General features: G+C 38.0%; 1 protein-coding gene across 1 annotated transcript; it reads left to right on the top strand.

The window, feature by feature from the left end:
- Positions 1-1,354: 1,354 nt before the first annotated feature.
- Positions 1,355-12,396, top strand: sgk2a (serum/glucocorticoid regulated kinase 2a). The gene is made up of 13 exons (XM_042409428.1): positions 1,355-1,404; positions 3,355-3,421; positions 4,473-4,525; positions 4,814-4,871; positions 5,604-5,687; positions 7,534-7,665; positions 7,897-8,009; positions 8,098-8,134; positions 8,228-8,314; positions 8,594-8,689; positions 9,277-9,432; positions 9,780-9,869; positions 10,350-12,396. Exons 2-13 carry the CDS (start codon positions 3,407-3,409, stop codon positions 10,503-10,505), a joined length of 1,077 nt encoding a protein of 358 aa, XP_042265362.1. The 5' UTR covers positions 1,355-1,404; positions 3,355-3,406; the 3' UTR covers positions 10,506-12,396.
- The last annotated feature ends 1,531 nt before the right edge of the window (positions 12,397-13,927 follow it).

Genomic DNA, 13,927 nt, shown 5'->3' with positions numbered 1-13,927 from the left:
TCAAATTATAAATTATAATATATCAATTCAATTAGTATTACCAGTTTACAAACTAATGTGACTTATGTGTCAGGTCTTCACTTACTGATATTACTCATGTTTGTGTGTTAACTACACAACTAGAACCAGAATGTGATTAGCTCAGCAGCCAGTCTGGCTTTGTCAGAGGTATTATTATATTATCAGGGTGTATCTCATTTGATCAATGCAAACACAAACAGAATGTGAAAACAACAACAGTTTAAATCATTAGTATTTTGGAGAGAGTCCAGCTAGCTATTTTGTCCTTGGTTCGGTTTACTAGATCTTTCTGCTCATACCAAACGCACAGAGAGGATGTTTTTCTTTCTCCTTTTCTCATGTAATTCATAGAAAGAGGAGTAGAACTGTTCCTTTTAAATATCAACTACTGAATGAATTAATGAGGTTGTCCAAGAAAGGGAGAATAGTTGCAGTTAGTGACAGTATCCATACTTCATAGTCATCTTCCATGCACATATAGATAACTTATACCTACAAATATGGGTGTTTTACTGACGTAATTTTCCAAAAATATACAAAAATGGGGAAAAAAAAGAAAAAAAGGTACAATTGACCCCGAGTCCCCCCAGCTGAAGGGTAAAAAAAGAACATCGATTCACTTTTCCAACACACACACACACACACACACACACACACACACACACACACACACACACACACACACACACACACACACATGTTACCCTAGGTCACTTTTTGGGGACAATACATAGACTTACATTCATTTACCCTAACCTTAACTACTGACCCCAAAATCAGCCTTTTCCCAATTGGGAACAAGCCGTCCCCAATTAACTGGTGTTTAGTCTGAAATTTGTCCCTGAAAGTAGCCTATGGCAGACACACACAGACACACACAGACACACATACAGTCATGTTTCCATCCATGACTTAGATTCATTTCCTGGAGACTTACCCTAACCTTAACATAACCCTAAACTAACCTTAACTTTAAACTAAATCTTCACCCTAAAATGAATGATTTACGTTAAGAGGACTTGCTTTTTTATCCATAAGGGAGGCGAGTCCCCACAACATGAGGAATACCTTGACCACACACACACACACAAACACATACACACACACACACACACACACACACACACACATACACACACACACACTGACAGTCTGAAACCTTGCTCCGCCTCATATTTAAACTCAGTCACTTTTCATCAATGATTCACTCTCTTGAAGTCGACCTTCCTGTGTGACCGTCTAAAATGAAATAAAAACCCTGACCTCAGATCAGCCTCAGCTGGGAGGCTCCTGCAGCTCTGACAGCTCTCTGTTTTTAGTCTCCTCAGAGTCCTGAACCCAGCAGACTGCCTGCACACCAAACTCCTCATCCTCCGCACACAGGTGAGCAAACTGTACGGACTTCACACTGATGACCCGGATTATCTGTATAGAGCCTGTTTATTACTAAATTACAGACAGTTTACAGAGATTATTTTCTGTTTTTTATGTTGTAGATTCTCATGTTTTTGTGATTTTCCAAAGAGACTTGAACATGTAAACTTATATATGAGATATCTGAGCGACTCATTGAGTTTATAGTGACCTCAGGATATTGATCTCCTGGTTATGTCTCTGTTATTTTAGCCTAACGATGCCTTTCACTGTTATTCATTATTATTTTCTTCTCCTTTAATGAGAAGTAATATTCCAGTTATATTTTTGAGAGTGTTTGAGAACCGCATGTGTGTTTATATTTGATTTGTGTCTCCTCTGGCTCTAATAATGAAATACTCCTACAGGGTTTATTGCAGGATACTTTTGAAAAAGTCTGTCGAATTATGTTCTTTTCTGTCAGGGTTTCGAGTTTGTGGAAGAGAGCTGGGTGAGCTTAAACTTATCTGGTGCAGATTTTTGGAGTTTACGGTGATTTAGTGATTCAGAGGACACCAAATCACCGTAACAAACCGGAACAAACCTTCGTACAGAGAGCAGCTGTTTGCCTCAGGAGGTTTTCCATGACTTTCGTTGGTAGAATAGCAGTTTTACTTGCCTGTGAAAGATAACTAATGTTTAAAAACACATCAAAACATCATTATATCATTATATTTAACCTGCTCCTCATGGGAGCTCTTCCTCATGTCCTCCTTGTTTTCCTCTGTGACGTTATTTATTAATATTCCTTTGCTGTGAGGTTTCAGATCAATTCAGTTAGGAAGTGGATTTTATTTTTTCATCTTGCAGTAAGTCTGCAGAGGAAAACACTGAGGATGCTTTTACCCTCCTATATTCAATATGTCAATCAGCTGTTTTCTAGATCTCAATGTAGAAACACTGTTATAAATATGGTAACAACTTGGTAAAATGTACTATTTCAAATGATATACAATTAGTACAGCAGGAAACTTTAAGTTGTACACTAATTTTGTAGGGAACAGAAACAAGTTACAACAGCCTATAGAGGAATTTACAATGTTAAAAACAAAGCAGAGTCTCTTGAGAAATCAAGCGTTTAGATCCAAAATGAGTGTTAGATTATGCTTTAATGTTCGGAAATTAAAACTAAAGGTGCTTAAATTCGTTCTGCTCTCTGTTATTTTGACTTTAAGTTGAAGTTAAGTTGACAGATTAACTTTCTTATGTTATCAGAATCTTTTTTCTGTGTGGTCAGAGGTTTTTAGTAGGTAGAGCTCATTTTGGGATCAAATCTCTGGATTGGTACGACTGGATTAATCTACATGGCTCTGTGTCGCCTTAAAATGTCTTTGCATCTTGATTTTATAAAATTAAACACAGTCTGATAGAAAAATGAACTGTCAAAATTGAACCTCTGTCATCTTTGTGCCTATAAATGTATAAATAGACCTGAAGCTCCTGCAGACAATGATAAAGATTGATTAATTGGGACTTTTGTTTCATTTGCGTGTGTGTGTGTGAGTGAGAGAGAGACCTTGGTCATCCTGCATGTTTTGACAGATATGAGAATAACACAACAATATTTACCATATAAACGTGTTCACTGATACAGTCCCTTCACACACACACGCACACACACATGATATACATAATGTCCTTCATTGTATTTCTGTTGATCCAGCATCCTTTCAAACCAGAACTACCAGCCTCTCTGGATCCTCAGGTTGTCATACTGAGGTCAGCAGTTGATTCGGACACACATACACAAACACACACACACACAACGGAAGACGGGGGCGGGGAGCAATTTCCTCTGAGTCAGGGCATGACTTGAGCTTGACAAATGAGAAAAGGTTGATGGTTTAAATCCTTAATCGTTCACCACATCCTGCACAACTACTGACACCATGACCCCCAATATCTGTCCTCTCCTCTCAGGTCTGTCAAACACTGATGCCGGGTGTCAGTGGAAGTGGAATGGATAATAGCCATGGCACATTGTAATGTGAGTGAAAATTAAGTCTTTGTACTCATCAGTAAGTTGATGCTTTCATTTTATTTTATTTTGGCTCGTTTAACCATGTGACAGACGATCTGCCTGAACACATGCTTACTGTTTAAATTCCAGTTATAAGAAAAGGTTGTTTGTTTAACGAATATCTGTGAACAAACTATTATTAGAAATGCATCCTGGAGATTTATTTGTTTGGTTATGGTGCGGTTTTCTGGGTGTGGTTGATTTTTGCCCCCCAACAACATGTCATGTCAGGATTCACCACACCTATAATACAGTTGCTATCTAAAATATCTAAAATACAAACCTGGAATGCATTAAATGTATTAAACAAATGATCTCTAACAGTTATCTAACAGTAGAAGCTCTGTGGTTGCAGTTTGAGGCCATGTGACTCAGATGATCCTGTTTTTATCTTCAGGCTTTGCTTTATGTCTCCGGTCTATGGAGAACATTTAGTCTCAAAATAAAAATGACGGCTGCATTTGCCCATTTAATGTCTCTCCCCTTAACTGTTGATATCTGAGCTATTTCTAACCAGTTTAATGAAGCCATGTTCACACTTAACCACAGTAGCTTAACTTGAACAAAAAAAATAAAACGACAAAAAAAGTCTTCTCCTCAAAATTTTGGGGTTCGATCCCCAGTGGACAAAGTGATTTTAACACCCAGAATGATGCTTTTCACAAATCAATAATAGCATAAAAATCTGAAAACACTTGACCAACCAAAACAGGAGAACGATATTTGCTGTTTTCTAATTTTTCAGTATTTCAGTGTTGTCATGTTTTCACATGTAAAAAACATTTTCAGATGTATTTACGTTAAGTTGCCTTGTGGAGTTTTTTATTCTGTGTTACGCATCAAAACACATACATAGTGTGTATCATTAAGGATGAACTTGTTGAACGCATTTCCTGTCAGTTATTCATGGTTTATGTGCCTTTACTTAAATACTACAAATATTGAATGAAAAGTGTAGTTTTCTGCTTTGTTTTGAGTTTCTTTTGGTTGACTTGTTTTGCTTTTATTTGTCTTCCAGCTTCAATCTTCTCCTCATGATGACGTCAATCTGGGACCTTCAGCAAACCCACAGTCAGTAGCTCTGCTCTCACTCACCAGCATACAGCTCTCCTTAATTTAACACACAGAGGATTTTCACATATCAGCTGCAAATCCAGCAATAATAAACTATTATAACTATTACAACAAACTATTACTGAGTCAAGAAAGAAAAGTCCTCTTCTAACAAATAACTTTGTTTTTTGCTGATGGCTTTTCATTTCTAAATTGTCATAAATAGAGTGTGTTTCAGAGGTTATTGTGTAATTTTCTCTGTCAGACAGTACAACACATTTAATAGATGACTCTGTTGTGTTTCAGTGCCAGGCCCACTGACTTTGACTTCTTGGCCGTCATTGGCAAAGGGACCTTCGGGAAGGTAACACAGAAACAATTATTTATACTGTATATATATGTATATCTGGCTTTTTCCATGTGTTTTTCTTTCTGCTGTTTCCTTGTCGTAACTCATTCAGTTTAGTGAAAAGGTTTAAACTGGACGAGATCTCTGTGACACGGACTGACATTAAGGACATTAAAAGATAAACTGTGTTGTGTAAACTGTGTAGGAATTAATAGTGAGTCATATAGATAAAGAGTTGCTCTGGGTGGATTTATTTAACTGGAGCTGTTTTATTGTGATGACCTTGTGAGACAAAAGAGAGAGAGAATAAGAAAGAGGGAGAGAGAGAGAGAGAGAGAGAGAGAGAGAGAGAGAGCTGCTGCTGACATTGCAGACAGGGTCAGAGAGAGTCTACCTGCTGACTACTGTCTGATCAAAATGTGCTGCCTGCTTCATGAATCATTAACTGTACACTCCACTGAGGCCTCTTAAGGTTACCTGAACATCAAGCAGCGACTGGAACAGCAAAACACTAGAGGAGTGTTTCACATAAAGAACACAACAAATATGATTATTTCCTTTGTCGGCAGGTTTCTGGTTCTACATAAAATCATCTAATTGTTCATTCAGACCTTTCTTTTTCACCTCTCAGATTTCTCAGTCTCATCTGTTTCCATAGTTTTGCTGTAACGTCTTGACGGCGGTGTGTCGAGATGGTGGCGCAGAATGTTTACCAAACAAACCACTAACAAACAAACCTCCATGCAGGTCCTGCTCGCCAAGCTCAAAGCCGACAGCAAATTCTACGCCGTCAAAGTGCTGCAGAAGAAAGTCATCCTGAAGAAAAAAGAGGTGAACTCCGCCGTCCCAGTGCTGCACTTTCTGTCACACTCGTCTATTTTTAATCACAGCTCTTCCTTTTTTAGGCCTAATTTATTATTTTCCTTCTACAAAGTCTGTTATGAGCAACAACCTGCAACGACTGTACATGAACTTATACAAAACTACAAACTGAAGATTTGGTTGTAAATGGTACAAGTATATTTTGAAGTACTTTAATGATCCAGGCTGAAATAGATAAAGGTGGAAAATATCTCAAAGCGAGCCAAGAGGAAAGGTGTGTGTGTGTGTGTGTGTGTGTGAGTATCATTGAGTGTTATTAGTAAACAGTGTTTGGACCCAGCAACACGATCTGAATCTTATCTAATCTGCAGCTTGTTCTGTACAAAGGACAGTTTTTACAACTCTGAGAAGAAAAACACACAGGGCCACTTCTGTGTTTGTCCGACAACACAACAAGATTATCTGATCAAACACACCTGTAGTCCTTTCATTATGCGCGTTAATGTGGGGTTTTTTTAGAAAATACAGTGGATGGTTTCACTGTTTCACTGTCTTGTTTTCGTCTGTAACTTTCTAAATGCTAAATTAAGACATCTGACTGTTGGATATGACGACCGTTCCCTCATTATTCTCTAAATGTGTCCTGACTGAGTGTAATGATGATTAAATACGCTTAACTTTCATTTATTTTTTTCCCCCAAAAAAGCTTCAGTATCAGATTTGTGTTCTTATGACAGAGAAGAGACATTTAGGCCATTATTACACACTAAAAATGTCCACTGAAAACCAGACAATAAAAATGTTTTCTCTTAGTTGGAAAAAATGACGCAAACTAATGAAATTTGCAAAGAAAATGGACTTTCTCTTTGAGAACAGCTTTAATGTGGTGTAGACAGCCTATAAAGTATCTAAAGTGGGCTCACCCTGGTCAAGACACATGCCATATAACCGCAACATCCATGGTTCAAATCTGGCTGCAGACCCTCAGTTACTGTCGTCCACTATGATAAAGGTATAAAATGCTTCCCCGAAAAAGAAAAATCTGGTGTGCAAAGACTTTGGTTTACGGTATCTTTGTTCTGAAATATGTATTTTCTGTAGGACTGGTGTTTTTGTGGGATTTAGATTAATGTAGTTGTGCAGTTCCTTGCACACAGCCCGGCGGTGATGCTAACATGAAGAGAAACTGATTCTGTTTTCTTCTTCTCTGTCCTCTGCTTCTGTACTGCTTTGTCCCCTCTTCCTCCTTTTCCTCCCCTCAAAACTCTTCTCCCTCGTGATTCTGCTCTCGTTTCCCTTGTGACTCTCCAACTCCTTGTTGGTTTGATTTTCCTCCTTATCTCCTCTGACACATCTTTACATCTCCTTCTGCTCTTCATCCACCATCGTCCTCAGCTTCACTCCCTCTACCTTTCGGTGTGATTGAGGTTGAGAATTTGCTCTCTGATTGATCCAAACCACATCAGTGTTAGTGTGTGCACATCACTTTAGGCCAAAGAAACAGAAACCATGAGCCTCCTTAACTTTAACAGAGACCTCACTGCAGAGTTATAAAGCAATAGGAAACACAGAACATGACGAAGGCCACAAACCACATTATAAATATAGAAAATACATCATCAAAACAATTTTGTGTTTGGAAAGATTCAGAAAATCACCCGCTGAAAATAAAATAAGATTTCAGCACATTTGCTCTTTCATTTCTGCTCATCGTTGTAATAAACTTTTAAGAGGTTTCTTATGTTCGAGGGTAATGAAATGTCTCATTTAAGGTCTTTTACTGAGAAGAACAAGGGGGCAAAGGTCACTTCCTTTGTTCTGTTTCCATCTTCTTATTGTCTTTCTTCTTTTGCAGCAAAAGAACATCATGGCGGAGAGAAATGTGTTGCTGAAGAGTCTGAAACACCCATTTCTGGTTCGGCTCCACTACTCCTTTCAGACCCCAGAGAAGCTCTACTTTGTCCTCGACTACGTGAACGGCGGAGAGGTACATGTCTTAATAAGCATATTTCCCAAAATGTAGAACTATTCCTTTAACATAACATAAAAATACTAGATAATATCTTTAACTATCTTCTAAAATCAATTCTTTGGCAAACAGTAGTAAAATATGGATTCTATTTCAGTGTCAGGGTTGCGTCTGTCCCCTTCTAACATCTCTTTTTTCATTTCCTTTTTATTTCTCCCTCCATCTTCTCCATGTTCTGTCTCTCTGTAGTTGTTCTTCCACCTGCAGAGAGAAAGGTGTTTCTCTGAGCCCAGAGCGAGGTTCTACGCTGCAGAGGTAGCAAGTGCTATCGGCTACCTTCACTCTCTCAACATCGTTTACAGGTCAGACGGAGCACAAAATGAAGAAATTCACAAATCACACGTTTTTACTTTCTACCTTTATAATCTGCTTGTTGTTGTTCTACTGCAGAGATCTGAAGCCAGAGAATATTCTCTTAGACTCTCAGGTGAGTCAGACAAACACATTTGCTTCGACTCCTGTGTGTCAGTCGTTATTGTAGGATTGTATTTGTGTGACTGAGATGTAAACTTGTGTTCAGGGCCATGTGGTGCTGACAGATTTTGGTCTGTGTAAAGAAGGTGTTGAACCAGAAGGAACCACCTCAACTTTCTGTGGGACTCCAGAAGTAAGTATAGTATAGTATGTATAGTAAAAACTATACATTTAAATTCATTCATTCATTCAAGGGTCATCAGATCTGTCATGTACCAGGCATCATCCCTGTTTAAACTTGACTAACACCTACAATTTTTTTCATGATTTGTTGTGAAATTAATGGCAAGAACTTGTTTATTTACAGTCGGAAAGTTGATTTGACTTGAAAATCTGTCCATCTCTTTAATCCAGTTTTCTTTGTTTTTCTTTCTTTCTTTAAACTTATTTTTCGTTTTCTCTCTCTCTGAAGTACTTGGCACCAGAAGTTCTTCGTAAGGAACCATATGACAGGACAGTGGACTGGTGGTGTCTGGGAGCAGTGCTCTATGAGATGATCTACAGCCTGGTATGTGTGTGTGTGTGTGTGTGTGTGTGTGTGTGTGTGTGTGTGTGTGTGTGTGGTTTATTCATGGGTTATCCCTTCTGGACGTGTCCCTATGTAAGACTATGAGATATCATGTGAATTAGTTCAACATTTAGACCTGAGGGTGAAAACCAAAATTGAAAGAGTTTTTTGAAACAATAAAACGAATGATTTATCCTCTCGTGACCATGAATATACACAACAATTTTTACAATTAGTCAAAGAGACATTTACACCCGTGGTGCAGCTGCCCAAAAACATGCATCTGAGAAGTTCATATCTGTAAGACAACGTTTTGTAAAATTTATCAGTGGCTGCACTTTTTAACCATGAGACAGTGATCCCACCACTGAAATATCACAACAGCTATGAAATGTTTGCCATAAACTTTTATACAGACATTCATGATCCAGACAGTGAACCCTAATGACGTTGGTGATCATAGTCTTGAGAATAGTTAACAGGCGTTTTCTCCTCCCTTATAAGGAGACATATCTTGGGGAATGTATATATATGTTACGCTGCATTGTGTCATTTTAACGAGGTCTGTACTCGTCCCTCCCCTTCAGCCTCCTTTCTACAGCCGTGACGTTGGAGAAATGTACGATGGGATCCTCCACAAGCCACTGCTGCTGCCTCCGGGGAAGTCTGAGGCCGTCTGCTCTCTGCTGGTGGGTCTTCTGCAGAAGGACCAGCACAGACGCCTCGGGGCCATCGCCGACTTTGTGAGTGTGTTATGTTACAAAAAAATAATGTCTTTCAACTGTTGCTGCACATTAGCAGATGGTTTCCCAGACAAGAAATAAGCCTCGTCTGAGACAAAGGATGTTTTTCAAAGGACAACTCAATTAAATGTTGCTTGAATTGAAGATTAGATTTAATCTGCGTTTGGGAAACTAGCTCCAAACAGTATAAAACATCTTTTAAGAGATTTTTTCTGAGGACAGATCTGCATCCAGTCCCACTGATAGAATTTGAAAATATACTTGTCTGAACTTCAACTGGAGGGCCAGTGCTGTAAAATGTCAGTATACAGTAACACTTGTATAACATTTCTTTCTTTTATTCATAGTTAGAAATAAAGAACCACACCTTTTTCTCTCCAATCAACTGGGACGACCTTTACCACAAGAGAATCACTCCTCCTTACAACCCCAACGTGGTGAGTTGTTTCAGGCCTAAAATAGTTTTAAATATTAATTTAAGTTTTTTTTTAAATATTATCGTAAACCTGCTCCTGCACTCTGTCCACTGTCAGCTGTGTTTGCTCGTTTGACATCTGTGTATCTTCTCAAATATATCTTTTACAATCTTTTACCTTCCCTCAAAGTTTTTTTCACTCACAACACATGTTCCAGTAGAACCAGCCAATAAAATCCCCTCTTGTATTCTTCTCTAAATCTCAGTCACTTTATATACTTTATAAATTCTCTCAATCTTTCTTTCCTCTTATCATTTTTGGTCAAATTGTTTTTCTTACCTCAGGTAACTCCCTCACCTCTTATCTCATCATAAATACCCAAACAGTTGAAGTCTTTGACACCTGAACATGACTGGAACCACAGAAAACATTGCTGATTGTGCATCAAGAGGGTTTTTATTGGTTTGACCTTATCAATTACACACTTCTTTCATCTTTCAGAGAGGCCCAGCTGACACTCAGCATATCGACCCAGAGTTCACCAGAGAAATGGTTCCTAGCTCCGTGAGTCGAACCCCGGAGCTCAACGGCAGCACCGGCTCCAACAACGCCTTCAACGGATTCTCCTTCGTCGCCACTGAGGACAGTTTTCTGTGAGACGGGACGTTTGTGTCTGAATGTTTGAACAGGGTGATCGATTTTAACAGAGTGATCGCACCTCTTTTGAGTGAAGATCTCATGAAACTAAGAGCACCTCACGTACCGTGGTTGCCATTGCAGACCATGTTTGACTACTGCAGGGATTTCCTAATTGCTCCGCTTGAGTGTGTAGCAGAAAGGGAGCATGTTTAAAACAAAATGCTTGCAATGGAAACATCTCCAGTTAGAATAAAAATGTAAAGCTTTTTGACTGCAAGTTTTCCGAGGTCTGCTGCTAAAGAGGTAGCGAGGAATCTCACATCAATATGAGTTATCCAATAAACAGGGCTCCTAAGAACTAAGAGCATCTATAAGATGCAGTACAAATTATCTTTATTCCATTCATTTATAATGGAAGGGAGAACATGTGAGGCTGGATTTAGCCAGAAGAGGTTTTTATAGTTGTTTTTTTCGCACACAGATATTGTGTCTGTTTAAAAAGGAAAAAACAGTCGTCTTCCTGTGTATAACCAGACTTTGTGTTATAATCCCTTGTGAAACTGTCTCACTAAACACATTTTTTTAAAGAAAACAGGTCTGAATGACTGCTTTGAAACAGGGAGTTGACATATTTATGGCCAGGAAACCAAATGAATGAATGAGTGTGTTTGGCTGAGATTCTTGATAACTGTAGTCTCACGCATAGACAGTCAGAAAAACATTATACCATTATATAAAACGTTAACACTGCAGTGTTTTGCATTTTAACATCAGTAAATATTTACCACTTTTTGTCACATTGGTATGATATGTTGAAGTAAAACAGCCCACTGCTGAGAGGACTGCCAGCCTCTACTGGCTTTTTCTTTGTATTTAAAGTGAAGCAAGGTCAGATTTAAGTGCTGAATGGCTCTATAGCACAAAGAGCGATTCCTGTACATTACTAAGTACTTAATGTACCTGAAGTTAACCGTCTAAGCAAAGAAAACAAGAATAAGACACTAATCTTCCAGTTTGAATGGAGCTAAAGCTTTTCAGTCTGTAGAAGATCATGATGCAAGTGAAAGACTGACACTAAAATCAATGTTTGTCTTCCCCAGTAAAGACCAAAAGAAAGAAAACAGTTTCATAAAGTATAACTAACAATGATATAATACTGTGATTAATGCAGCTGGTTTGACACAGACGCTCTCAATCCTCACAGCTGACTGTTTATTCTGTGGACTGTGGTTTGTTTTCTGTATTGTAACTAAGAAAAGTCCTTGAACATGTTTGACTGGATATTATTTTAGCCTGTAGCTAGCAGATGATTATGTTGATTAGTTTTATTTCATGATACATAACAGCCTAACGTGTAAATATGCAGTAGCAGCTTTGCATGTCATGGTTATGTACTGTTCTAATGTAGTAATGTCAGTGTAAACCATGAAGTGCTTCTCTGTTTAGGAAATGAAGTTGATGATTAATGGTGCTTGATGTCGACAGTGACGGTTGATACAGTTTGAAAATGTACATCTGATGTCATTTTTATTTTTATTATCTCATTCAAATATACAATCTATATACTTAAAAGTTTTGTTTGTACATCTGATATTAATGAGGCAAGTTACTATTTACCTCCTTAAGAAACTTCAAAGAAAGTTTTAATTTCACAGAGTTCTGATTCAGATACTTCTTCTGATAAACAGTCTAAAGCATTAATGGAAAAACACTCAGGGACAAACGCTGCTCTGACCCTGCGTGTTCACGATATTCCCTTTAAAGCTGTAACCCTGCGTGCCAAGCTGTTATTCCCCGACTGATCCTGTAAACAGAGAGGCTGACGATAGAGGCTGTCAGGTCACGCTGCCAGCAGCCGCGTCATAGTCGGAATCTGTGTGTGTGTGTAAATAGAAAACTTGTCAATAAATCAAACTGCTATGAAAACATGTACATGTTCTTTTTTATGAGCCATTAAACATGTGTGCACATCAGACACTATGTTTTTGGTAATTAACCAGTGACCAGCTTGTACATACACCACACCTGTGTAAAGAGTGCTGAGATTACAGATAGATTATAAATCTAATCTCTAAAGTTACATCAGTGTATTAGACTGTTGTTGGGATAAAAATCTGTTATTGGATGTTGTCCACAGATTATTTATATGATATGATTTTAGTAAATTAATTTAGGGGTCTTAAAGGACGGGTTCACAATTTTTCAAGTCTGTCTTAAAACAGTCAGGTGTAGAAATAAACATTGAAACATGTTTTTCTTGCTGTAATCATTCCTCCTGTTCATACTGACCATTAGAAGATCACTTCATAATGCATTTACAATATAAGTGATGGGAGACAAAATCCATAGTCCTCCCTCTGTGCAAAAATGTATTTCAAAGTTTATCTGAGGCTAATATGAAGCTTCAGTCGTCCAAATGAGTCAAATCAAGTAGATATCTTTCAAAGTCTCTTTTATTACAACCCAAGTCTTATTTTCCTTCCTATTTTACCCAATAGTTTAATTACTGAGGTAAAGTGCATGTGGCATCACAAACACAAGATAAATTCACGTATTGAAACTTCTTTCACCTTTTTTACTTCTGTAGATGTTTGTATAATTAAATTTTCCTGGATTTGATTCAAACCTGTCGGCTTCTTTTTTGTGGTTTTGATGCCCAGTGATCAGGGTGATCAGTAGCAGAGGAAGCAAATTGTCTGAAACCCCCTTAGCAGTGCATTTTGGGTATTTCTGTGGAAGTCACATATTGTGGACGTGGGCTAGATTTTTGAAGCATCTAACGGTGATTATCAGTGGATGTATTACAAGGTGGAAACAATCATGGCCAGTAGCATCAGCTCATCTTACCCTCTTCAAAAGCAGAAGTCGAGGGTGTCAACAGACTGTATTCATCCATGAACAGAGCCAACAGAAGCATCTAGTGTGATTATTGAACCCAAAACAAACACATACACACTCAGCAGGTAACAGTCCTGTAGATGTGAAGTACCAGAGAGCAGCACTTCAACACTTTGATGTATCTTTATTTGTGTGCTGTATCATCTGTTGGCATGAATGATGATGGGGGAAATCTGAGTTACACAGACTGCACATCAGTTACTTTGTTAATTCAGCATGCCACCACTTTTTATTTGTTTATGTCTTTGGGGTCAAAACTGCATCATTTCAGGTAAATGTCACAGATAAGTTTTCACCGTATACATTACACAGCTGGTAAACTTTGATGAATACAAAGTGTTAATTTTTGGGAGATTTTAATAAAGTGTCTGAGTGAACAAAATTCAACACTGAATGAATGACACTGAAAAAGTATAAAAAGCATAAACAGCATAAAAAAACAAAACAAAAATATCGCATAAAGACAGACATAAAGAAAATAATAATAAGATTGTATTTTTTATTGCCTGTGTTTTATTTTTCAGTGGAACTTGTTTCAGTGC

This window comes from Thunnus maccoyii, chromosome 4 (assembly GCF_910596095.1).
Source record: "Thunnus maccoyii chromosome 4, fThuMac1.1, whole genome shotgun sequence".
Classification (NCBI taxonomy): domain Eukaryota; kingdom Metazoa; phylum Chordata; class Actinopteri; order Scombriformes; family Scombridae; genus Thunnus; species Thunnus maccoyii.
The sequence above is the reverse complement of the archived record's forward strand: the minus strand, read 5'-3'. Positions and strand labels throughout refer to the sequence as shown.